The sequence below is a fragment of the Eschrichtius robustus genome, chromosome 18 (assembly GCF_028021215.1).
Source record: "Eschrichtius robustus isolate mEscRob2 chromosome 18, mEscRob2.pri, whole genome shotgun sequence".
Lineage (NCBI taxonomy): Eukaryota > Metazoa > Chordata > Mammalia > Artiodactyla > Eschrichtiidae > Eschrichtius > Eschrichtius robustus.
This window is the reverse complement of record NC_090841.1, coordinates 70,342,984-70,368,702: the sequence shown is the minus strand read 5'-3', so window position 1 is coordinate 70,368,702 and position 25,719 is coordinate 70,342,984. Positions and strand designations below refer to the sequence as shown.

Below are 25,719 nucleotides of genomic sequence, written 5' to 3'. Positions count from 1 at the left end.
TTTTTTCCAGGTAATTTAATTTAATATTCTCCTCCTACTTTATTATTAGTCTTGTAGCAAAGTAACTATTTACTATAAAAAGGATAGTTCAAACCTGAAATGATGCTCTATGCTATAGTCTAATACAGTTCAATCATAAGTACTAATGATTATACGAAATGTAGGAGACAACTGGATATTACATAATGATTTCATATTTGAAAGGGTATTGAATGATATCCTTTTGTGTTCTTTTATGGCTTAAAAAATTCCATTTTGTTGACATCCTCTTTCAGAGTATATTGAGACATTTCATAATCTTTTTAAGAAATAGAGTTTAGAATATTTTCAACTCTTTGTTAACACTTGACTCTTATCTAGAGAGTTTTAAAGTATAATCTGAACGTGAAGCCTCAGGAAAAAAAGATATTCAATAATTTTGGGGAAATATTATTTTTATGAAAAGTCCTGAATGGCCCATGTCTTTATATATTTTGAGGCAGATACTTTTAGGTGCATACAAGTTTAGAATTGTTATATCCTCCTGGGGAATTGAAGTTTTGAACTTTTCTTTAAGTTATTCTTTAGTAAATCTCTTTAACTCTGTAATGATTTTTGCCCTAAATCTCTCTACTTTGATCATAATATACCTATGCTAAACTTTATTTTGGTTAGTATTTGCCTAGTATAAATTTTTTCTATCCTTCTATATTCCACCTTTCTTTTTCTTTATGATTTAGGTGTATCTCTTATAAACAGCATATATATGGCTTTTGCTTCTTAATTCATGTTGTCAATCTTGGTCTTTTACTGGGAGTATAAGTCCATTTATAATTATTGTTGTTACTAATATATTGGGATTTCTTTTTACCGGCTTATTTTATTTTTTCCATTTGTTGCACTTTTCCTATATTTTTACTCCCTCTCTTTTCTTACTTCCTTTTCTACTGAATCGTTTTTTCCATTTTTACTTTTTCACATTACTAGTTTGGAAGAGAAACACTCTATTTATATACTATGAACATCCTAGACAGTTACATTTAACAAATTCTAAACCTAATCAGTATTTTCCTCGTGAACAATATAAGAACCTGCACATACTGTCCTGTCAAATACCATCCTGCTTTATATATAGTTGTTTGATATTTGAGGTTGATTTAAGCTCCACAAATTAGGCATCACTGTTTTTGTCTGATATAGTATTTATTTAGATATGCTCACATATTTATTAGTTTATTTGTTCACCATTCTTTCTTCTATCTCAGATCTCTCATTTGGAGTAAATTTCTTCTTGCCCAAAATAAATCCTCTTTTTCTTGTATTGAAATGTAATTCACATTCCATAATATTCACCCTTTAAAGTGTACCATTCAGTGGTTTTAGTATATTCACAAAGTTGTGCAACCATCACCACTATCTAATTCCAGAACATTTTTTTTTGCACCAATAAGAAACCCCATGCCCAACAGCAGTTACTTCCAGTTACTTCCTCATGTTCCCTTCCCCCCAGCTTCTGGCAACCACAAATCTACTTATTCTGGACATTTCATATAAATAGGATCATGCAATATTTGACCTTTTGTGTTGGCTGCTTTCACTTAGCATACTGTTTTTAAGGTTTGTAGCTGTTGTGGCATAAATCAGCTCTACCTCCCTTTTTATAGCTGAATAATATTCCATCATGTGGATATACCACATTTTGTTTATCCATTCATCAACTGAGGGACATTTGGGTTGTTTCCACTTTTTGGCTATTATGAATAATGCTGCTATAAACGTTTATGTACGAATTTTTATGTGGATATATGTTTTTAACTCTTTTTGGTATATACCTAGGAGTGGAATTCCTGGGTCATATGGTAATTCTATGTTTAACTTCTAGAGGAAGTGCCAAACTATTTTTTAAAGTTTTATAATTCTACCAGTAATATATGAGGATCCTAATTTCTCCACATCCTTGCCGACATTTGTTATTGTCTGTATTTTTGATTATAGTCATCCTAGTGGGTGTGAAGTGGTACCTCCCTGTGGTTTTGATTTGCAATTTCCTAATGATTAATGATGCTGAACATCTTTTCATGTGCTTATGGACCATTTGTATATCTTTGAAGAAGTATCTATTCAGATCATTTGTCCATTTTTTTAATTAGGTTGTCTTTTCATTGTTGAGGTGTGTTTTTTTAATTTTTTAAAACTTTTATTTATTTTAAAATTTATTTTTGGCCATGCCACACAGCTTGGCTTGCGGGATCTTAGTTCCCTGACCAGGGATTGAACCCCAGGCAACCGCAGTGAAAGCGCCAAGTTCTAACCACTGACTGCCAGGAAATTACCTATAAGTGTTTTTTTTAAAAAATAAATTTATTTATTTATTTATTTTTGGCTGTGTTAGGTCTTCGTTGCTGCGTGTGGGCTTTCTCTAGTTGAGGTGAGCAGGGGCTACTCTTCGTCGTGGTGCGCGGGCTTCTCACTGTGGTGGCTTCTCTTGTTGCGGAGCACGGGCTCTAGGTGCGCGGGCTTCAGTAGTTGTGGCTCACGGGCTCTAGAGCGCAGGCTCAGTAGTTGTGGTGCACGGGCTTAGTTGCTCCGCGGCATGTGGGATCTTCCCGGACCAGGGCTCAAACCCGTGTCCCCTGCATTGGCAGGCGGATTCTTAACCACTGCGCCACCAGGGAAGCCCTATAAGTGTTTTTTTTTAAAAAGTATATATTCTGAATACGGGACTGTAGTAATCAGGACACTGTGGTATGGGCAAAAGAACAGACAAAGAGATCAGTGGAACAGAATAGAGAGCCCAGAAATTGACTCCCATAAATATAGTCAGCTGATCTTTGACAAAGGAGCAAAGGCAATACAATGGAGCAAAGATTATCTGGAGCCAGTATGAACCAGTAGCACCCCACTCTCATGTGTGTATCTATCTACTCTCATCTACTTATAAATCATCTATCTAATCTATCTGTATTAAAACCCATGAGTTCACACTATACCTCCAAATCCAACCCAAAACCACAGGGTTTATTCTAAAACCCTCCTTTCTATATTTGTAATTCCCTTCTCTGACAGTGAAAAACCTGGTTTTCATTATCAAGAATATATTACTTATTTGTTCAATCCTGGAATACACAGAAAGTCATCTCAGAATTGCTGACTGATACATCTTAAAAAAAAAAAAAGCCTACTTGTTCACATCTCTCTTTTTTTTTTTTAAGAGTTCTTTTTGTCTTTAACCTAACGGTATATATTCCAAACACTGTGTTCAAAGGGTACTGGGTTTAGTTCATTTTATTTCCCCCCTTCAGTGTGGTTATATTATTCATTTGAAATAGAGTTCTGTCCATTGGTTTCTGTTTGTATTCCATTTTAGGGTTTTTCTCCATTCTTGTTGATTTTATTTCTTTTCTCTTTGTCGGAATTTTTAAAAATATGTGAAACATTAATGTAAAAAGTCAGAATTGTACAAAAATGTATATTCAGAGAAGTGTCCCTGACTCCATGTTTCCCCATTTCTTCTCTCCTTCCTACCTTACTCCCACTGACCCCTTGAAGGTAACCAAACTTACAAATCTCTGTTTTATCCTTCTTGTGTTTGTTTTTGAACAAGCACACAGATACTAGTATATTTTCTTATTTTCCCTTATTTCTTACACAAAGGCAGCATACTTTAGATACTCTTTTTGTTTTATTTAAACAATATATCCTGAAAATTATTTCACATTAGTTGATCGACATCTTTCTCATTCATTTTTACAGTTGAATAATATCTCATTGTGTGTATGTACCATATTTTACCAGTCTCCAATATTGATATTTTCCAAAATTTTACTATTACAAGTAATGCTGCAATGAATACCCTTGGGTATTGTATTTTATTATCATTTGAGGTGTATTTTCAGAGTAAATTCCTAGTAGTGGGACTGCTGGTTCAAAAGGTAAATGCATATATAGTTTCGTTAGATATTGCCAAATTCCTCTGCATAATGGTTATATCACTTTGTACTTCTATCAGCCATGTGTGTGAGTGCCTGTTTCTCCACAGCCTTTCCAATAGTGTTATGCTTTGTAATTTTTCCCAGTCTGATTGATGAGAAATTGTATATCAGTGTAGTTTTAATTTGCACTTACTTTATTATAAATGAGGCCAAACATCTTTTCATATGTTTACTGATCATTTTATGTCTTTTCTGTGAATTGTTTGGTCATGAATTTTGTCCATTTTCCTATTGGGTGTTTGGTCTTCTTTCCCCTTAAAATTTAAAAGTGGAGAATTTTTAAGGGCCTGCAGTTTGCCAAACTGCTGGGAATGGAAGTTTAAGTGTTTGCTACTCAAAATCTGTGCATCAGCAGCATCTGCTTGGGTAAGGAATCTGACATCAGTGGGGAGCTTGTTAGAACTGTTGATTTTGGGTAACACACCTGATCTTCTGAATCAGAATCTGCACTTTAACAAGATCCCCAGGTGATTTTTATGCATACTAAAGTTTGAGAAGCCCTGGTCTCAATGATCTCTTAAATACCTCATATTTCATCTCCACTAGGAATCTCTCCTGAAAAGATAAAAGTGAAAGGGGATTATATTCCTCCAGTACCATTAACCCTAAGTGGTATCTGTAAACTTACTAGATTTGTTAGATTAATTGCATACCTTTCCCCCAGATGCTCTTCCCTGAAGGGCTGTGTCTTCTATTTATATTACCTAGTGGAATTTTAAAATGCTGGTTTTTCTAAAATTAATCAACCAGTGTTTTTAGAAAACAAGCATTATGAGAAACATTTAGACAATGAAGCACAGTATGATAGTTCTTAAAAAAAATTAAACATAAAATTATTATGTGATCCAGCAACTCCACTTCTAGGTATATACTCAAAACAACTGAAAGCAGGGACAGAACAGATATTTGCACACCCATGTGCACAGCAGCATTATTTACAATAGCCAAGAGGTGGGAACAACCCAAGTGTCCATTGATGGATGAACTGATAAAAATAACAAGTGATACACACACACACACACAATGGAATACTCTTCAGCCTTAAAAAAGGAGAAAATTCTGACACATGCTAAGTGAAATAAGCTAGACACAAAAGGACAGATATTGTATGATTCCACTTATATGAGGTACTTAGAGTAGTCAAATTCAAAGAGACAGAAAATAGAATGGTGGTTGCCAGGTACTGAGGGTAGGGGGAAGGAATAGGTACAGAGTTTCAGTTTAGGATGATGAGAAAGTCCTGGAGATGGATGGTGGTGATGGTTACACAACAATGTGAATATACTTAATGCCACTGAACTGTACACTTAAAAATAGTTAAAATAGTAAACTTTACATTATGTATAGTTTACGAAAATAAAAAAAAACCGCAAATCTTTTCACCATTAGATTGTAAGAAACTTCAGAATTTTATTGTTATAAAATTTGACGCCTAGTAATGCCTTGTATACAAAAGGATTCAACATATTTTTTTTAATAAAATAAAGGGTTCAGCTTTCATAGGAAAAAAAATGAAGTACAAAACTAAAAGATGCTTATTTTAAAAAAAATCAATCAATGCAAAAATAAAGAATGAAAGCTCCTTCTGCCCTTCCCTGGATGCTGACACAGGACTGACTGCCCTTTACAGGTTACTTTTTATTTAGGCTAAAAACAGATGTGCTCTTTCAGGATACACCTGTAAGAGATTTTAAACTAACTAGGTATTATTAAGACACATACAAATCCTAAAGCAAACCTAACAAGGAAATGATGCAGTTAAGAGGTTATCATTAAAACATAGATAATGCTTGAATTATAAATATTTGGGTGTTGTACATTTATATGCAACTTTTCAAAACTGGCTGCAGTTATATTTCATCTCCACTACCTACTAGTATCATCCTTGGCAAAAAGGAAAGCTTTCTTCCTACAGTTTTGGTAAAACAAAAACAGGGTTACTCCCTCAAGCTATGGTAGATGGGTTTGTCTTCCACCACACTTTGAACACCATCCTCCCCATTCCATGCAACATCTTCACCTGGAGCTGATGCTTCTCCTTCTATAAAGGTGTGACAGCCTCTCTCCAGGAGTTGATGCAGTAAGAACTCACAATTACAGGTCCACACTGGTGGGGATAAAAAAACAAAACAAAACAAACAAACAAAAAACCAGACTTTGGTAAGTGTATTACTTTCCGAGGACTGCTGTACCACAAACTGGGTCGCTTAGAACAAGAAATTTATTCTCTAACAGTTCCGGAGGCTAGAAATCCAAAATTAAGGCATCAGCAGGGCAATGCTCTCTCCGAAGGCTCAAAGGAAGAATCCTGTCTCATCCAGCTTCTGGTGGGTGCCAGCAATCCTTGGTGTTCCTTAGCTTGTAGATGCATCATTCCAGTCTCTGCCTTTGTCATCACAGGCCCTTCTGTGTCTGTGTCTCTTCTTTTCTTATAAGGACACCAGTGATACTGGTCCCATATGACCTCATTGTAACTTGGTAACATCTGCAAAGACCCTATTTTCAAAATAAGGTCACATTCACGGGTACTGAGGTTAGAACTTCAGTATGTCTTTTGGGGGGGGACACAATTCAACCCAAAAGTGTAAGGACCAAATTTCTGCTCAAAGTTAAACCTAAATGTCCCATTTGTTAACTCCACCAGGAAGAAGAGGCTCTGCTCTGAGTTGCTGGGAAAATCAGTCTTCCTGGGCTTAGTTCACGTTTCCATACCTCCTTCTCTGTCAGAACTTGTCCTTGTTTAGGCATTGCCAGTGACTACTGTCAGCACCACACATCATCCCCTGCTTCCTAAATGAAAATCTGCCAATTCTAGAATATGATGAGTCAGTAAGCAAGCACAGAATTTAGGACTAGTAGAAATGGGTAAACTCTTCACTTTCCAGATATATGTGCTCTTTTCTGTGGGTGAAATTAGGAGATTTGGGGAACTCTTCACTTTCCAGATACATGTGCTCTTTTCTGTGTTCATATATTTCTTAAACAAAACAAAGCAAAAAAAGGAAATGAAGGAAAAAAAACCCACGTTGTGTGCTTCTGTTGTTTTTAATAATAAAAAAATAATCTATTTGCAGTCTATGGAAGTAGATGTGGTTTAGAGAGTTAAGGTAACACAGTGGGATAAAGATTTATGCTATCTGGAACTTCTTCAGGAGTCAGAAGCTCAAAGGGAAAAAATTTAGGATTCTCAGACTAGCACCTAACAGTTCAGGTAAGAACCGAACTCACATATCCCATGTAGCCCAGAGGCGTATGTATGAGATGGGCATGGTCATATCAAGCAGCACAAGCTCCCCATGAAAGCAGCGCCTTCTGCCTGATGGGGTCACCCAGCCCTACTCCTGGAACAGAAGCAGCCTGGTTCATGTCTAGGCCACTCCCTCATTTCGCAGTAAAGGAAATGGGTTAGTAATTGTTTTTATAACCACGCATGATTGTTTTGTTTATCTTCCAGCCTGTCAGGCTCACTTAGTGCTACATCCTGCATCCCAGGGCACTGGGAAAACAATCCAATCCAGCAAGCATTTACTGAGTACTGACTGCATGCCTAAACTCCAGGCTTATTATGGGCCAGACCTGCCCATTAAGTCCTGAACGGTGGTGTTTTGCTTTCTACACTAGATTGGTAGTTTTCCCACTTTAAGATTTCGGTATTTCTGGCAGGGTGGGACGCCACGGGCGGCCTCCTTCGGAGTTGATGTCTGCTAGGAGGCCTCAGTGCACCTGGGTAGCACAGGCACGGGAGATTCCCCTGAAGGCGGGGTCCACAGTGCCACCGCGCGCGCAGGTAAGGAGCTGTCTATCAGCAGGCGATGGGCGTGGCCCGCGCAGACCGACCAATCAGCAGACCCACCCTTAAGGCAGTCTCCCCGCCCAAACCCAAACCACGGAGCATGCGCCATGGGCGCTACGCAAATTCCTCTTTCCCCGCGCGCCCTCTCCGCGGCGAGGTCAGAGTTAGGCTGTCCCGAGTTTCCTCAGAAAAGAGGAGAAAAGGAGAGGTGGGGCCCGTTATAGGGATGGGGAAGGCGGAAAGGCGGTGTGAGGAAGAAGTTCCTCAGAGTCGTGGCTGTCGCTAGCAGCCGCCAGCTCCCGGGTCATGTTGGGCCCGCAGGCCGGCGCTTCTGGGTTTCCCGGGCTCCGCGCCCACTGGTCCCGCCCGGCCGCGGAGGCGCGGCAGATGGGCACGTCGTGTCCCCTCAGCCCCTTGCAGGTTATTGTCTTCAGTGTACAGGGGAGCTGGGCCAGGCTTAGAAGTTTTATGGTGACTCAGCAGCTCGTCCTTGCGGGCCAGGGTCTGCGTGACTCATCCCGGACCCTCCCTTCGGCTCCAGAGGCTTCCACCGTCCGCGCGACGCCTCTGGGGGCGGAGTAGTGTTTTGAGGCGGAGAAGCGCCGCCACGAGTGCGCGCGGTGCTCCACGCCGGGTCCCGGGCAGGGGCGCTCCGTCCCGGTCCGCACGGCCCGGGCTTCCGAACGGCCCTGTGCTCTTCGAGTGCCACCTTCCTGAAACCTCCGTCCCTTCAGCAGCCCCAGGGGGGGTGGGCGTGGTGCCGCCGAACCCCGACCCTGCCGGTGACCGCGGAGTCCCCAAGATGCTGGGGCTTCGCGGGCAAGGAACCCAGGGTCCCAGTGTATAGGCACCGGCTCCGAGGACTTGGCGACCCGGGAGGGCGCCGGGTCGCGCGCCCTCCCGGCGGCTTGCGCGGCCCTCGCCTCGGGTCTTCGGACGTGCGGCCTGGGGAGCAGTCGGACCAGGGAGAAGGCGCCCCCCGGGGTCCCTACCTGCCCCGCCAGGGGTCCGGGGCAGCGCGCTGCCAGCGTCCCGCTGCCCGCCTCCCGCGCCGTAAGGCACCCGCCGCCCGACCTGCAGGGCCCGCTGTCCCGCCGCGCCGGCCCCTCCTCCGCCCGCCCCGCCCCGCGCCGCGCCGGACACCCCGCCCCGAGGAGGCGGCCCGGCGAGCGGGCGCCGAGGGAGGCTGGTGGCATGGGGGAGCCGCCGCCGCGGCCACAAGCACGGTTGCCCCTAGCGAGTCCCGGCGCCGCTTGGAGCGCGGGGGACCGCGGGATCCTAGGGGGGCGGCTCGGGGCGTGACACCGAGCGGAGGGCGTGGCTCGGGCTGCGCCGCCCGGACGCGCGGCGAGCGGCGGGGGGAGCGGGCGGCGGCGCCGGGGGCCGCGGGCGGGCCGGGACGAGCGCCAAGGGCGCACCTGGCGGCGGCGCGGCCCGGCCGGACTCCCGGAGCAGGCGCGGCGGCGGCGCTGGTGGCGAGGATGTCGCAGCCGCCTCTGCTCCCCGCCTCGGCGGAGACTCGGAAGTTCACTCGGGCGCTGAGTAAGCCGGGCACAGCGGCCGAGCTGCGGCAGAGCGTGTCGGAGGTGGTGCGCGGCTCGGTGCTCCTGGTGAGTGCGGGACCACGGAGGGAGGGAGGGAGGGAGGGAGGCGGGCGGGAGGGCGGGCGGCCACCTCCTTCACGCTCCTCTAAGTCGGCGGGGCGGAGGCGGAGCCGCCGACCCTACTGGGTCTGCAGGATTAAGAGGTGGTGAAGGAGGGGGGTGTTGGACAGGGGAGAAGGGAAGGTCCTGGAGGGGCAGCAGCTCCCAGACCCCCACCCTGCGTCTAGGGGGTCCTCTCCCCACTGCGGCCCCTTCCCTCCGGGGAAATTTCCTGGGAGTGAGATCGCCATCTCCCTCATCCCCCCTCCCCCCCAACTTTACGTCCCTCTGCCGACTGAAAAATTACTCTCTCCTTTCGCCCTCCCTCCCACATTCCCCTTGTCCTCCCTTATTCTGGAGGGGCTTGGCACCTGTGGCCTGGAGGGGCGCAGGGGAGTGGAGGCGGGGGCTTCCTCTTCCAGTCCGCAACCCAGGGTGGGATATGGCCCTGCGGACCCTTTGGGTGGGCTGAGCTCCAGAGGGGAAGGGGTTCCGCATTCTCTCCTCCACTCCCTCCCCCTGGCCGGCATCCTGAGATTTGGCCGCCTCTTATCAAGGGTTAAGGGTCTTGATAGGAATTCCCGGTGACTTCAGCATGGGTGCAAATTACTACGAAGTTTGGGGATTCGGAGCAAGCAGACCGGTGATTAATCTGGTCGTAGCAGAAAGTCTTTTGAGAATAGGCCTCTGGGTGTGAGGAAGATGAAGTTTTAAATGAGCTTTTCCACTGCCCGGGCTGGTCCTGCTGTATTTGGAAACGCAGGACACCCCATCACTTGGAAGGTGCGGAAGGGGAGCGATGTTTGAGCAGCAGCGTGCTCTCCTGGGTAGCTGGAAACTTTTAGCAGCTCCTTGCGTTGGCGCTGGCCTTTGTTTTCTTGAAAGGGGCTTGTTTGTGGGTGACTTGTGTTTGTTGGAAGGATCCAGGAAGATGGGCCTTGGAAGTGATTCTCTGGGCTTTGTGGGACTGTGTGTGGGTTATTGTTGGGGTGGAGTGCTGGGTCTCTTAACACAGGGCCTGGCTCATCTTTTCGGTGGCAGATAGATGCCCTTTCTGGTCAGACACGGAATGACATGAATGATGGTTGTGGAGATTTGGAGACGAAGCTTCACTGATTTCCATAGCTAGTCTGCTCAGTTTGATTTTTCTCTCAATTGCTCTGACAGCTCCCTCTAGATTCCTCAAACTCCAATTTGTTCAGTAATAAGGGATTTTATTTTTCTCTTTTTACTGAAGTTGATCATTTGATGGTAAGGAGTAGAGCAGGAGTTGAGAGTAGACAAAAAGCTGGGATCTCTTCCATAACTTCAGTTGCTTTGGCCTCAGTAGTATATCCTGCATCTTCCTGACTTTTGCCAATGTGTGTATGTTAAGGAGAAAGCCCGCAAACATCTGTGGCATCTTTTTTGTTCTGGAAGGAAACTTAGTTCTTTTAACTGGGGGCACTGTCCTCATTAGAGATTTGAGACAAAAGAAGAGTAAATAAAATCATGATTTCCAAAGTGCGGACAGACCCGGACTGAAAAGGAGGTACTAGTTTGATAAGCCATTAGGTTGAGCAAAACACTGCTCATTACTCATGTGCAACAGTCCTTGAATTCAACAGCCCTTCCTGTTGGAGGCTGGCCTACTGATAGTGACCTAGTAGTGTCCATTCCCATGTGCGACATACTGCTGCTGTGTTCTACCTCATGACACTGTAATAGTACATCTCTTTTCCCTATTCACCCTTAAGCATGAACAGCCAGACATTTGGCTGGTGGCTCAACCCTTAGTGTTGTCTGTCTGTGATCACTTGTCTGATGAAACTTGTGATGAAACAAACACAAAATGCCGGAAAGTAGGTGGGCCTCCTTGGGCGTTTGAAAGGCTCCCCCGCTGAACGGGAAATACACTGCAGTGATTCTGCATTGCAGATGGAGCAATTTGCAATAGCTCACAGATACTAAAAATTACCCATCAACCTCACCCCCCTCACCTCCTGCCAGGTACTCTGCCACCGCCTGCTGTTTCTTGCTGCTCCCCAGTGTCTGCCAGGAAGCCACAGCAGGTGCACCTGTCTCGGCTTTGTTCTAGGAGCATCTAAGAAGGTACCCCTGATCCTTGCAGGAGACAGAGCAGCAACCAAGCCGGGGTTTGGAATCCCATGGTCCACCGATCCACGCTTGGATGGAAGTAGTACTCTGCTCTGTTTTTGACAGCTTGGGTCAGTGCTAATACAATGCCTACAGCATAGTAAACACACAGTAAATATCTCTTAACTAGCTGACTAACGTAGCAATTCTGTAGATGGACTAAAAGAAAAACGAACAGGGTATGGCTTTAACTAGCTTTTCTCGTGTTTCTAGTATTGATGAGTGGCTTTTAGTGAGATCAGAAACAACAGAATTAAATAGTTCATGGGTAATAAAGGCTGCCATTTAAAAAACAAGCTCTAAAGTGTAAAAGTAAGGTGTACTCATAAATTTTTTGTTGTTTGATAGGTTCATTTTTCATAAGCTCAGGTGTGTGGGCCTTTTTTTTTTTTAATTTTGTTACATAGGTTTTTTTTAAAAATTTATTTATTTATTATTTATTTTTGGCTGTGTTGGGTCTTCGTTTCTGTGCGAGGGCTTTCTCTAGTTGCGGCAAGCGGGGGCCACTCTTCATCGCGATGCGCGGGCCTCTCACTGTCGCGGCCTCTCTTGTTGCGGAGCACAGGCTCCAGATGCGCAGGCTCAGTAGTTGTGGCTCACGGGCCTAGTTGCTCCGTGGCATGTGGGATCTTCCCAGACCCGGGCTCGAACCCGTGTCCCCTGCATTGGCAGGCAGATTCTCAACCACTGCGCCACCAGGGAAGCCCCTGTGTGGGCCTTTAAAAATGGTAGTGTATTGATTTGTTTGAAAACCTTGAAGAAAAAATACAAAAAAGCAGAGAGAATAGCATCACGAACCTTCATAATCCATCACCCAGATTCAGTAATTATCAAGATTTTGCTAAACTTGGTTTAACTGTCCCCTTTTCCGCCTCGTTTTTTTGTGTGGTTGTGAGTGCCATGCCTCCCATCATTTCACCCCTATATGATACCCAGTGTGTATTATTAAAAATAGGGATATTTTCTTACTACAATGCCATTATGTTAAAGTTTGCAATAATCTGTTGACATACTATTCAGATTTCCCAGATTGCCTAAGAAACATCTTTTAATGGTAGTTTGTTCTAATCGGTATCCTAACAAGTCTTGCTGGCTTTTTCAAATGTGGTTTACTCTTTCATGAGCCTTAGAATTATTAATGATGGAGTGAACCCTTCCTGGGGTCAGGAGTCCTGAGTTTTAATCCTAGAGGTTTAGTAGTGCAGAGCGTGGGCTCTGAAGTCAGAGCACCTGGGTTGTAATTCCAGCTCTACCCCTTACCAGCTGTGCAGTCTTAGGCGTATAACTTAGCCTTGGTGTGCCTCGGTTTCCTCATCTGTAGAGTAGAGATAGTAATCATACTTACTTTATATGGTTGTTGGGAGGATTAAATGAGCAATAGAGGTAAAGCCCTTAGATGGTGCCCAGCTGATATTCTGCCAGCTACTTAAGTCACGCTGGTCTGTCGCCTAACTTCTCTGAACCTCAGGGCTCCTGTTCTGTTAAATGAGGAGGTGTACTAGATTGTTCTAGAGTCCCTTTCCTTACCAACAGGATTCGATTCTAAGATGCTTTTATAAGAGTAGCAGAGGTACTACTAGTAATATTCTTAACTGTAGGAAATGTAATTTATGATTTTGGGTAATGAAAGAAGAATCCTCACAATTCCAGAATTAGCTGTCCGTGATTGAGAATAGTCAGGAGGGCAGCACGTTCAAAATATATGCAAGCTCAGGAGAAAAACTAGAAATAATTCCCTGATCAGGGTTGAGTTGCGATTGGGCCTTTCAGATGTATTAAAGATAGCATCATAATGACCTAGATCTAACGGAGTATACCACCCGAGGCCTAAAAATATTCTTTTCCTGAAAGGTTTGTGTAAATATTGGGACAGGGCGCTTCGCATGGGCTTGCTGGCTCGAACGCGCTTGGGTATTGATGTCCAAGTCATCTGGCTGCCGGCTTCCTTGCCGATCTTATCTCAGCGATCTTATCTCAGCATGCTCAGCTTCAGGCTCTCCTTTGACATCAAGCCCCTGCTGGTGACACCATTGCACATCCATCGGAGAGCCTGCAGTATGAAACGAAATGAAACCAAGTCAGGCCGTCACTAAATTTTCCTTTGTGTAACTAACTGGAGGATGATGGACAGAGGTGTGGGATGATAATCTCCCGGAGTGCATGCTTGGGGCCCTTCTCGCCCTCCCAGTTCAGTCAACACGAGATTCCAGTATGATCTGAGGTAACCTGAGACCCTAGGGGTGGTGTTCTTTGAAATACTCAGGTAACGTAAAACCTCATTTTGGCTGTAATTTTAAATCAGATAGGATAGTAAATCGGTAACAGAACTGGCCTGAGCTTCACCTCACTGTCTTTCTCCACCCTCTGGTAGAGTCCTAACAACAGAAATGTCCCAGAATACAGGAAGCAGGGTGGAGGCCCATCTCCAACTAGATAGTCAACAACAGGTTCTATTTCTTTGGTTTCTGGTCCATTTGAATATTGGGAGACAGGAGGACATTAGTAATGCCTTGAATTTGAAAAGGGAAGAACGGAATTGTGAAACCTTCATCCACATTTGTTGAGGGCCTGCTCTGTGCTAGGACTTTTTGCTGGGTGCTGAGGACCTGCTGCTGTGTTGGAGCAGGCCCTTGCCCTGAAGGGTTTATGGTCTAAACAGGTGGACAGGTCAGTCTTCAACAAAAAGGTAGCAGTACGCAGGAGCACATATAAAGGTTCAAATGCCTGGTTCAGAGAACACGTGAAGATGAAATAACAGAGAACGGATATACTTGGGAAAGGGTTTGTGAAGAATTGAACTAGACCTGGAAGATGTAATAATAAGGGAGACTTTTCTCCAGAAAAGAATGAGAGATAGAGATTGAGCACATGCTTAAAATGCCCGGCTAGGCCAAGAAGGAGCAGAGCAGCTTGGGCAGAGAGGGGTAAGTTTTAGAAGGAAGGGAGGGAAGCTTTGAGAAATACAGTTGCTAATTTGGGGAACAATTTCAATGACTGGCTGAGAACACATCATAAACGCTTCTTAGAGAGATCTTCCCCTCAGTGTAATCTTGGGGGTAAATAATATGACAGTTTTGTGTCACACAAGCCTAAGGACCCAAAGAGAAGTCTGTGACCCAGAACAGAAAACAGGCCTCTGTGTGTGTCAACCTTTAGGGTGCATGTGAGCAGTAGTCAAACATGGTGGGTACACCATTGAGTAAATGATATTGCAAAAAAAGTATTGGGGTCCCACCTTATACAGTAAGTCCCCTACATATGAACCTTCAAGTTGCGAAGTTTCAAAGATGTGAACATGCCCCTGTATCCCAGCTGTTGTACTGTACTACTGTACTTTTCAAGGTACTGTACTGTAAGATTAAAAATGTTTTCTTTATTTTTTGTGTTTTTTTTAATGTATTTTTTGTGTGAAAACTATTATAAACCTGTTAACAGTACAGTACTATATAGCCGATTGTGTTAGTTGGGTACCTAAGCTAACTTTGTTGGACTTACGAACAAATTGGACTTAAGAACACACTCTTGGAATGGAACTCGTTCATATATAGGGGACTTACTTGTGTCACTGAAATAAGTGATAACTAAATGTAAGAGTCACATGTGAAATAAATCAAAGAAACAGCATAAAACATGGGTGAATAATCATGTAAAGGTGGAGAGGAATTTTTTTAAAGCATGAAAGTAAAGGAAAATAGCAGTTTGGCCTGGGCTTGGGAGGTGAACCGGGGCCTTGCCATTGATGAGCTGAGGACTTTGATCCAGTTTCTTCACCTAAGCCTCGGTTTGCTCATCTGAGAATTGGGATTTTTAGGTATTATTATCTTAGGGCATTCTTAAAATAAAGATTAAATAGTTTAATATATGTAAAGATCCTTAATACTAAGTGCTTAACAAAGGTAAGCTTGTATTATGATAATAAAAGATTGCTTGTCTTGACTAAATATATCTGGAGCCAGCATTTATTAAGCACTTACAGTGTCCGAGGATATGTGTTAGGTCTTTACATGGGAGGTCAAGTCACCTCAGGGTCACAAGCCTATAAGTGGGGGATCTGTGTCTTGAACCTGGGCACTGTGGCTTCAGACCATGTGTTCCTACTCACCACTCTGCCTTCTGCCTCCCCATGCAAACTCAAACCTTTGTTCTGTATGTTACAAGTACCATAAATTTAAAAGTCAAATAGTAAGCTTAGAAACAGTATTTGTCTTCTTTATATATCTATATCTCTGTCATAGTGTTAAGTTTAAAAAAATATATTGAGAGTTCTTACGAATCAATTAAAAAAAGAAAAATACTCCAGAAGAAAAATGGGAAAGGACATTAATAGGTAATTCCTCAAAGAAAGGAATACAGTTATCCAATAAAGAACAGAAGAAAAAAATGTTCAGCCTTGCTAACAATTAAAGAAACATTAATTACAACAAGGTGCCATTTTGCTTGATAAATTTGCAAATTTGCAGAGATAGAAAAGGTTTTGCACGGATGGGGTGAGCCGGGCACTTTTGTTTGCAGGGCTTCCTCGTCCCACAATTCCAGGGGCCCGATTCGCATGGCATTTTATGAGAATTGTGTCACCTGGGTTTTGTAACATGCATGGTATAACTTTTTGAGCTGGGCTGTATGTATCAAGAACTTTAACATGCTTCCGTTCTTTGGCTCAGTAGGAATTCCCCCTAAGGACTAAACTGAAATGTACATAAAGGACAGTGTCTGAAGTCACAGTGCTGACGGTTCAAGGCAGAAAATGTAAAATACTGACCAACTGCAAACTATCTAAAGGTCTTAACAGTAGTCTAAATGAATTGTGGGGTTGGGTTGTTTATGATGCCATTAAGTTTAGTTTTAGAAGCATAATGACTTGAGAAAATTCTTCCATTATAGTGTTGGGAGGCAGTGAGGCCTGTGGTTAAGTTTGGGGGCCTGGGTTCTGTTACCACTTTAATACTAACCACTCTGTGGCCTTGCGTTGTGCCCCTGCAGCCTGGCTTCTGCCTTTAGTGTGGGGTGGCCTCTCCGTCCTCACCCCTTCAACTTGTCTTCTGCAGCATTTGTTACCACGCAGCACCCCTCTCCCCTTCTCTGGTTCTCCTCCCGCTCCTCTGTTCCCTTGCTTCACTCACCCCCCTTCCGAAAGAGTCCGTTCTCCACCTTTGGCTCATAACATTTCATCTCTTCCCTTCACTCTGCAGGGAGCTGCATACCGTCATTGCAATTTCTGAATCATTATCTCAGTTTTGATTTTTTCCCCCAGCTCAGACCTGCTTTTCTGCTAACTTGCCTGACGTGTACTTGGCTGTCCTACCAGTCCCTTAAGTTTAGCATCTATGAAACATAAACAGTCACTTTTCATCCCAAAGCAGCTGTCCTTTTTGCATACTTGTATTCTGTAGTGAGAGTCATCGTTGCATGGTCACCAACTCTGAAATCTCTAATTCCTCCTTTGCCTCTTCTGTTCATCTCCTTTTGCCTTCCTCATCCTATCATCACTGCATCTATCACGTTCTATTTCTGCATCAGTCAGTATGGGCTAACGACTCCCAAATCTCAGTGGTCTAAAACAGAAAGGCTTATTTCTCCCTCACACTGCCTCTCCATTGAGGGTGGCTGGGGACCACGTTGTCCACATCCTGGCACCTGGGTTGATGGGACAGCCACTGTCTTGAATGTGGTGGGTTCTTCTTCTTCTTTTTTTTTTTTTGGCTGTGTTTGGTCTTCGTTGCTGCACGCGGGCTTTCTCTAGTTGCGGTGAGCGGGGGCTACTCTTCGTTGCGGTGCGCGGGCTTCTCATTGCGGTGGCTTCTCTTGTTGCGGAGCACGGGCTCTAGGCGTGCGGGCTTCAGTAGTTGCAGCACACAGGCTCAACGGTTGCAGCACGCAGGCTCAGTAGTTGTGGCTCACAGGCTCTAGAGCGCAGGCTCAGTAGTTGTGGCGCATGGGCTTAGTTGCTCCGTGGCACATGGGATCTTCCCGGACCAGAGCTTGAACCCGTGTCCCCTGCATTGGCAGGCGGATTCTTAACCACTGCACCACCAGGGAAGCCCCACAATTTATATATTGATGTGTATGTACATTTGTTTTGCATCTGTTTCCCTCACTGGACTGTTGGTTCACCATGGTTTCCCCAGTACCTGGCACTTAGCAGGGGCTCGAGATACATATATATATATTTTTAAAATTTTTATTGAAATATAGTTGATTTACAATGTTGTGTTAGTTTCAGGTGCACAGCAAAGTAATTCAGTTATACATATATATATATATATATTCTTTTTCAGATTCTTCTCCATTATAGGTTATTACAAGATACTAGATTTTTATTTTTTGATGATTGAAAGACTCCTGAAGTCTCTACATCTGACACGTTTTATTTTTAAATCTTTTTTTAATTCCCCACTGCCCCTAATTTCTCTCCCCTGCACCCATTTCTATTTACTTCATTCTAGCCTATCTCCCTCTGCCAGATTAACTTTCCTAATGCACAGGATCCGTTATATCATTAGTTTCTCATTGCAACCTGATAGATTTGATGATGTTCATGTACATAAGAATGCATCACTTTGAGACTGGCCTTTTGTCTGCTTTAGTTTAGAAAAAGCAAGTTGTCAGTAAATCTGTGTGATCTTTGCATAGGTTTTGAGAGCAGCTGCGCATTTTAATACAAGTAATATTCATTTCCTTTTTTAGGACAGTTTCTTTTCACCCAATCTGTTAAACTCCAATGTGTAAAAGAACACAATGATCTAATTCTTATGTTAGGTATCTAGTAACTCATCTGAGAACAAAACAAAATAAAACAAAAATACAAGTAATAAAAACCTGGAAGTGCTTTTCTGTCACTTGAAGCATGAGTTTTGCAAATCATTAAGAAGTACTTAGATGGTGAAGTTTTTTCTGTTTCTTTTACATCTCTGTCACTTTTTCTTTTTCTCTAATGGACTCCTTAAATTCTTATCAGCAAATTGTTGGCAAGGAGACTTACTACCTGATCAGAGTTCTGTAATGCCAAATGGTTTGTTGGGATATCCCTGCCTCCCGCTTTCTTTGAAGTTGGCAGGAATAAATACAATTAAGATAGTGCTTGGGTATGTCTACTTACGGAAGCTGGCTGGGTCAGTGCATGTGTTGGAGATGTGCCCATTTATTTATTATAGATTAACATTTGTTGAATGTTAGTCTGAAAGTGAATCTGAAAGCAGATGTCATTGAATTGCCCACCATCTCCATTGACGACAAGAAGTTTATTCTCAAACTCTGTGTACTTAGAGATTCACATACTGTGTTTTCATACAGAAAATACACGTTCTGTCATGTGGATATAGAAATGTTCTAAGGAAAGTTGTTTACCATGATAAATTAAAAAATTATAAACAGTATATACAGATTGTTCACTTTTTAAAAAAGCATAAGCACTATTTTGTTGATGAAAAGGTTTTATGGTATTACAGATGCTACAGTACAGTATGCTCTTGTTTCAGGAATAAGTTACATATCAGATGTTTAGTCTCTGAATTCTAGCACTTAGAAAATACCGTGGTATAACCAAGTTTCTGTTAATAGGGGGATAGTTCTGTGAGGAGTAGCAGTAGGATATAGTGGATAGAACTTGAGCTCAGGAGATTCCAAACCCAGCTCTTCAGAGAAAGCTCTGCTTTCTCAGTCTCTCCACCCCAAGAATGGACATCGTAATAGTACTCATCCCATAGATGTTTGTGATGATTAAGTGAGAAGATGCATATAAAGCACTTAGAATAGGGCGCACAGTAAATACCCAGTAAGTACAAGCTTTTGTGATTTATGAGGGCAGCCTAAAGGAATATCATATAACTCTTTAAAGTGCTCCTTATGGAGGACTTATAACAGGGGAAAATTTTAATGTTGGGTGAAAAAGAAATAGTATGTGGAAGTATGTACGTCACAGTTGTGTAAGAAATAACCTGTGTGTAAGAAAAATGTTGGAAGGAAATACGTGAAAAGGGAATATGATTTGTTCTTTATATAGTCTAATATTTCCTAATTGTTTAACTTTCATAAGTGAATGGATAATAACCTATCAAGAAAAAAGAAAATGAATATAGGAGGGAAATCTTGGTGCTTCATGTAAGACACTCCAATTAGTCCTCTTTGAAAATTGTACATCTCAGTGCTTATACAGATGTGCATCTTAATGTAAAATGTGTTCCTGGAATAAGATACACACGTGCATCTTGGTAGCAAAAATACTGTCAACAAGTTAAGAGTCCTGCTTTGAATGCTCAGAGGAAGGAGGCCCAGGTGAAATAATGAAACGTTGCACTTGGCGGTGTTATAAAATTCTTTCCAAAAAACATCTTGCTTAAGCCTCTGGGAAAATGTAGTCAGATAGACAGGGATAGTGGGGTTTTTTGTTTGTTTGTTTAAATTTCTGTTTTGATGAGGAAACTGAAGACCAGAGAAATCAAGTGACTCTCTTAAGGTCACCTGGCTGATAGTTAACATTTTTTCTTGATAAGGTGGCAGGGTGTGTCAAAAAAGATATAATTTTAAAATTTGAGTTTGTCAGAAACTTTTAAATGGTTAATTTGAATCATTACACGCCTTTGTGGAAAGTACCATGAATTCTCTGGGTTGGTAGAAATTTGTGATGTGGAAATGAAATCATACTGCTTTGGAGGTGAAAGATATCTCTAGAGGTCATCTGGTTCAGCTTCCTAATTTTACAGATGAGGAAGATAAGATCTACCATGATTAATCTGTTTGTCTATGGTCATACAGTTTGTGTTACAGACAAGAAAAAAGAACAAAATCTACAGAGTTTACTGGCTCTGATCCAATGTATTTTCCACTGACCCCAGGAAATAATTGAATGTACTTTGTTTACTTTTGCATTTTATCAAGTATCTTTACATACTGTGGTAATCAGATAATATCAGAATATGAAACATCTCTTTGTACCATGGATCTCTTTCCCGTTTGTATATTTCATTAGTCCTAGGCCAGTTTGTAGGTGAAATTGACATTCATTTTTCCATAAGCCAAGAAATGAGTTCTTCATTTCTGTTTAAGGGATATTAGGAGGACAGAGAGAAAGAAATGAAAAGCAAGAATTACAAGATTAATCTACAAAAGATCTCAATAGAAACTTATTGAAGAAGGAAGAATTAATTTAGTAGTCAGATAATATTTTTTTAAGGGATATAAAATCATGGTTTTATGTGTACTTTGGTTAAAATAATTATGTGGCTTGAGGAAAAAACCTTCATGGGCTTATTAACCTAAAGTTCTTTAATGTAGAATAAACTCTCTTAATCTAGGTCATTTTACCTTTCAGCCTGCTTTGCCTTGGCTAAGATAAATATTCAGCTGTAAATGGCAATTTGTTCAAATTGTATCATTACAAAAAGAGTTGTATTTCTAAGATTGTTTAGAGAATTTATTTAATCTGTCATTCTAACTTATTGCTATTTTCTTAAGTAGAAAGCAGAGTTCCTATGGTGATAGCAGAGGTCCCATAATATTTATAGTATATTAAATTCGTTTATAAACCATTACACTAGCTAGAATTTACAGGATATTTAATCTGTGAGGTTAGCTTTTTTTCTTCCCAGGATTTGAATATGTTCATTTAGCCATTTTAATTTTCTTTATTCTTTAAAGAAAACCTTCTGAGAGAATGTTAATTATTTTTTTTCCAGAAGATGAGAAATAACTGCTGTTTTATCATTGTTTTTTTTAAATGGAAGAATGTGTATCCCACTGATTTCTGTGGAGTTGATTTTGTGAAAAACCAATTAAAGTATCAAACTTTTAAAGGGACTTAGAACTCAAAGCCACTTAAAACTGAGATGGGCAAAGATTCCTGACACAATGTTAATTTCTCCTGGAAGAATTAATATATCAGGCATAGTTGCTGGGGACCCCATAGGTGGTGGGATGGTGGGGATGGGCTCCTTTGGTGGATTTTGGGGAGGGAGGGTCCATTTGAGGAAAGGGGTTTCAAAAGAGCTTCCAGAATTTGAGAAAATCACAGATGTCTTCTTCCATAGCTTGGGTTGTTGGAAATGATCAGAAAGAGTGCTGACTTCTTTCTTTACAACTTGGAGTCGTGGTGTCTTGGATATCTCCTACTCTGTGAAGCAAGCCCCAAACCACTCTACCCCACAGTCTCCCAGCATATTCCGGTGAGCTGTACACTTGCTGTTATGAGACCTGGGTTCTACCTGTGATGCCTGTCCCTTTGTGGTCTTGGCCTGGTGTCACCCGCACAACGTGGGGGGACGCTGACCAGCCTACAGTGGATTTAAGCTCCTCCTTTCGGACCAGATTTTTTGCTTTGCAGCCTGGCCTAGTGTGGCCCTGGAGCTCATTTCCATCAAAGGTGACCTTTGGGAGGGGAGGGGCAGAGGCCAGATGGAGCCCAGGCTTCTGTGCTCCAGGCTTCCTCGTGATCTTCTTCTTATCAGTCCAGGGTGTCTTGCCCTGGAGCCTCCTGAGGATTCAGTGTCCTCTTGTTTATCTTTTAGTCAGGATCTTAGCAGATCTTGAGGCATTTTTTGAGTTCTTAACAGTGACGTTAGCAGACAGAAATGCTGTGTTGTTACAATTTTTTAAGCTCTTGTGCTTAAAAACTTGTGTTCAGTAGATCCCCATTTGTCACTGGTTGTTCATTTACTCAACAGACACTACAAGATAAACATTTGATTAAGACACAGACCTTGTCCTCAAAGAGTGTGCAGTCTAGAGGGAAAAGGAGCACAGACAGGCCCCAGGGAGCCCTTGGGTTGGTGTTCCCCTTTGGGAGTCCTCTGCCTCTTGGCTGTTTTCGCACCCTGGAAGGAAGAAGGACGGTTGTGACCTGTTGCAGGTTGAGTTCCTAGGAAGGTGCTGAGAGTGAAGTCACCTTTCTGGGAAGCAGAAAGGTACTGGGACCTCAACTATTACACTGCTTTCATGAGACCCAGGAAACATGAAGCTTGACCTGCGTGTTCATTGTAGGAGTAGGGACAGAACGTTTGTCTCATGAAGATATTGAGTAGAGATAGAGGAAACTCACATCAGTGATAAGAGTGCAATGGGAATTGTGGGTCAGGCTCAAAGGCACAGACTATAGAGCTAGAGAGGGAGCTGTTAACATCCTAAAGAGTCCTAAAATTAAGATTTTTATCTATGCACGAGTAATTTACTTTGCCAACTAGGGAGAACAGATTGGGCGTTTAAGAGATTTATTTCTCGTGACATCTGGAATACGTTCTGAGGTGCAAAGATCCCCAAATATGCAGGGATTTAGATCTTGATCATGTCCTTATTTAGTCCTAGAAGCCATATGAAACTTATGTTAAATAATTCAGTGTCATAGTAACATATTAAACTTATGTTAAATAATATGGTAGTATATTATTGTAGTTATTTATATACTATGGTTGAGGGTTTAAGAACTGTAAAACCTCTGCTTTCTTCAGAACTGAAAATGAAACCAGTTTTTGTCCAGATTAAAAATAATCTGAATTGATTGTGAGAACTGTGCATGAAAAGAAAATTCAGTTTTTTATGCAAAATTGTCAGTGACTTTAAGCTCCATGGACAGAGATTTGCATGGTGCTGTCGCCTGGGTTTTTAGTGATTGTAAAAGGTACTAAGCATGGGCGCTTTTGGAAGCAAGGTGACATCCTGCTGATTGCAGTTAGGCTAATGATAGCATAACTGACACTAGAAAAGTACCCCTTTTCAAATGCAGAGGAACGTCTTTATTAATAAAATACTAAAAGTCGTTCTTATGTAAGGGTGCATTACTTGGTTTAGGCTTGATTTTTATTTAGTTTCATAGATTGATTTTTGCTTCCTACTTTTAAGGACGTGTGTGGATTATGTTAGTAAGCTCCTGGGAAAAGAAATGAGCAAGTATTTGATTGACAAATAAATACACATATTATAGATGCTTCCACATCTATGTCTCCACATTTCTGAATAGATTTTTTAAAATTAATTTTTTATTGAAGTATAGTTGATGTACAGTGTTATATAAATAACAGGTGTACAATATAGTTATTCACAATTTTTAGAGGTTATATTCCACTTACAGTTGTTATAAAATATTCGCTATATTCCCCGTGTTGTACAAGAATAGATTTTTAAAAAAATATTTATTTATTTATTTGGCTGCACTGGGTCTTAGTTGCGGCATGCGGGATCTAGTTCCCTGACCAGGGATTGACCTGGGCTGCCTGCATTGCGAGCGTGGAGTCTTAATCGCTGGACCACCAGGGAAGTCCCAGGAATAGATTTTTTTAAAAAAATTAATTAATTAATTTATGGCTGTGTTGGGTCTTTGTTGCTGCACGCAGGCTTTCTCTAGTTGCGGCGAGTAGGGGCTGCTCTTCGTTGCGGTGCGCAGGCTTCTCCTTGCAGTGGCTTCTTGTTGCGGAGCACGGGCCTTAGAGTGAGCGGGCTGCAATAGTTGTGGCTCACAGGCTCAGTAGTTGTGGCTCACGGGCTCTAGAGGGCGCAGGCTCAGTAGTTGTGGCGCACGGGCTTAGTTGTTCCGCGGCATGTGGGCTCTTCCCAGATCAGGGATTGAATCCATGTCCCCTGCGTTGTCAGGTGGATTCTTAACCACTGTGCCACCAGGGGTGTCCCCAGGAATAGATTTTTAATTTCACACATACACCGAACTAATGGAACACATTTGTTGAGTCCCTACATGTGCCAAGTACTGTGCTAGGTGCTTGGGGGAAGCAGGATGAGTAAGACAGATCCTTTCCTACCTTGCTGACAGACTAATAAGGAGGGAAGATTGCAAAATAAGCTTTATGCACATTTAAATCGAAGATTGGAAAGTTTAAAGTAACGTGTTAAAGGCTACTAAGGAAAAGAGAGTACCTCTAGTGGAGGGAATTAGAAAAAACTTACTGAAGATGGTGGCATTTTGAGCTGAAGGTAGATTTGAGAGATGACAACTGTTCTGACTAGAGGGACCCTGTGACGAAGGTCCCGAGGAAGGAAATCTGAGGAACATGGTAGTTGAGCCTGGTGAGGTGTTGGGAGAGTTAGGGGCGCACAGATCCCGGTCACCCAAGGAAGGAGAGGGCTGACAAAGGCCATGTCTGGAGTGTTGACTTTTTTCTTCGTTTTGGGTTTTTGAGCTGGAAGGTGCCTGGATCAGAGCTTTGCCGAGGGACTATGGTGACCATGACATTGGAGCCCAGTGGCCGGGGTGGGGATAGAGGCAGAGAACTGGAGTTTTAGATGTTACTTAGGAGACTTTACCATAATTTAGGCAAGAGATAGCGGTCATGTGTAAGAAGAATTTTGGGATAAAGTCGCTAAGTATTTGAACCTGATTAGGTTAGGTTATTTATTCAGTAAATATTTACCAATAATCCCTCCTCCTCCCACCCCAGGGTGAGCTTGGTGCTCCCTGGCCACGGGAGAGTGGGAAGCTGGAGGCATTAAATACAGCCTTACATTTCAGGTGGAGAGACCAGGAAGGTGGTGATACAGAAATCTGAGCACACCCACCCCTCTTACTCAGGCCTTGAAGGAAGTGTAAATTTACCTGGTCTCCTGCTTTCAGATAAACCGGTGCAGACAGATGAGAATCTCATCTCCCACTATAAACCCCCACCAGAGAAAGGGATTAGCAGTGAGCTGTTAGGGGCCTTCATTTTTTAGAGAGTGTTTAGGGTAGAGCAGATAGCTTTGAAAACCACCCATCTAGTCCTTTTTAAAATACTCAGTCGTATCAGCGTATGCTAAACCAGGAGGTCCCGACCAGCTGCTTTCTCTGCCACTGTGTCTTCAAGGCCGATAGTCTGACTTCATATCGGTTTTCTGGAATCACCTTTCTTCCCTCTTCTTTTAAGGAAAAAATTAAAGAAGTCTTTAAAAATGGTAGGCTCATAAACAATTATTTAGAGAGAAATAAATAATTAGGTAATTCATTTTGTTACCCTTTTCATGCACATTTCTGTAATTTACTTGTTTTAGGCAAGAGAAGATAAATAAATGACTGCTTTCGTACAGCGGGGCCCCAGTTCATTAATGGGGCCCCAGTTCATTTTTGGATGTGAGTTTCTTTAATATTTCCAGATACAAGCTAAGTCACTGCATGGATTGATAAATTATAGATGGAAAAGTGTTATCAGTTCTCCTCCTCTTGGATTTCTTTGCTTCCTATGACTGTAGATCTCTCCTCTTTGAAATC

General features: G+C 42.4%; 1 protein-coding gene across 7 annotated transcripts in view; it reads left to right on the top strand.

The window, feature by feature from the left end:
* The first annotated feature begins 9,172 nt into the window (after nucleotides 1-9,172).
* Nucleotides 9,173-25,719, top strand: part of DOCK9 (dedicator of cytokinesis 9) — a 281,315-nt gene continuing 264,768 nt past the window's right edge. For all 7 annotated transcript variants that reach the window (XM_068526945.1, XM_068526943.1, XM_068526944.1 and 4 more), the window contains exon 1: nucleotides 9,173-9,374. In XM_068526945.1, coding sequence (XP_068383046.1) covers nucleotides 9,246-9,374 — 129 coding nt within the window. In that variant the 5' untranslated portion in view covers nucleotides 9,173-9,245. The remainder of the gene's footprint in view (nucleotides 9,375-25,719) is intronic.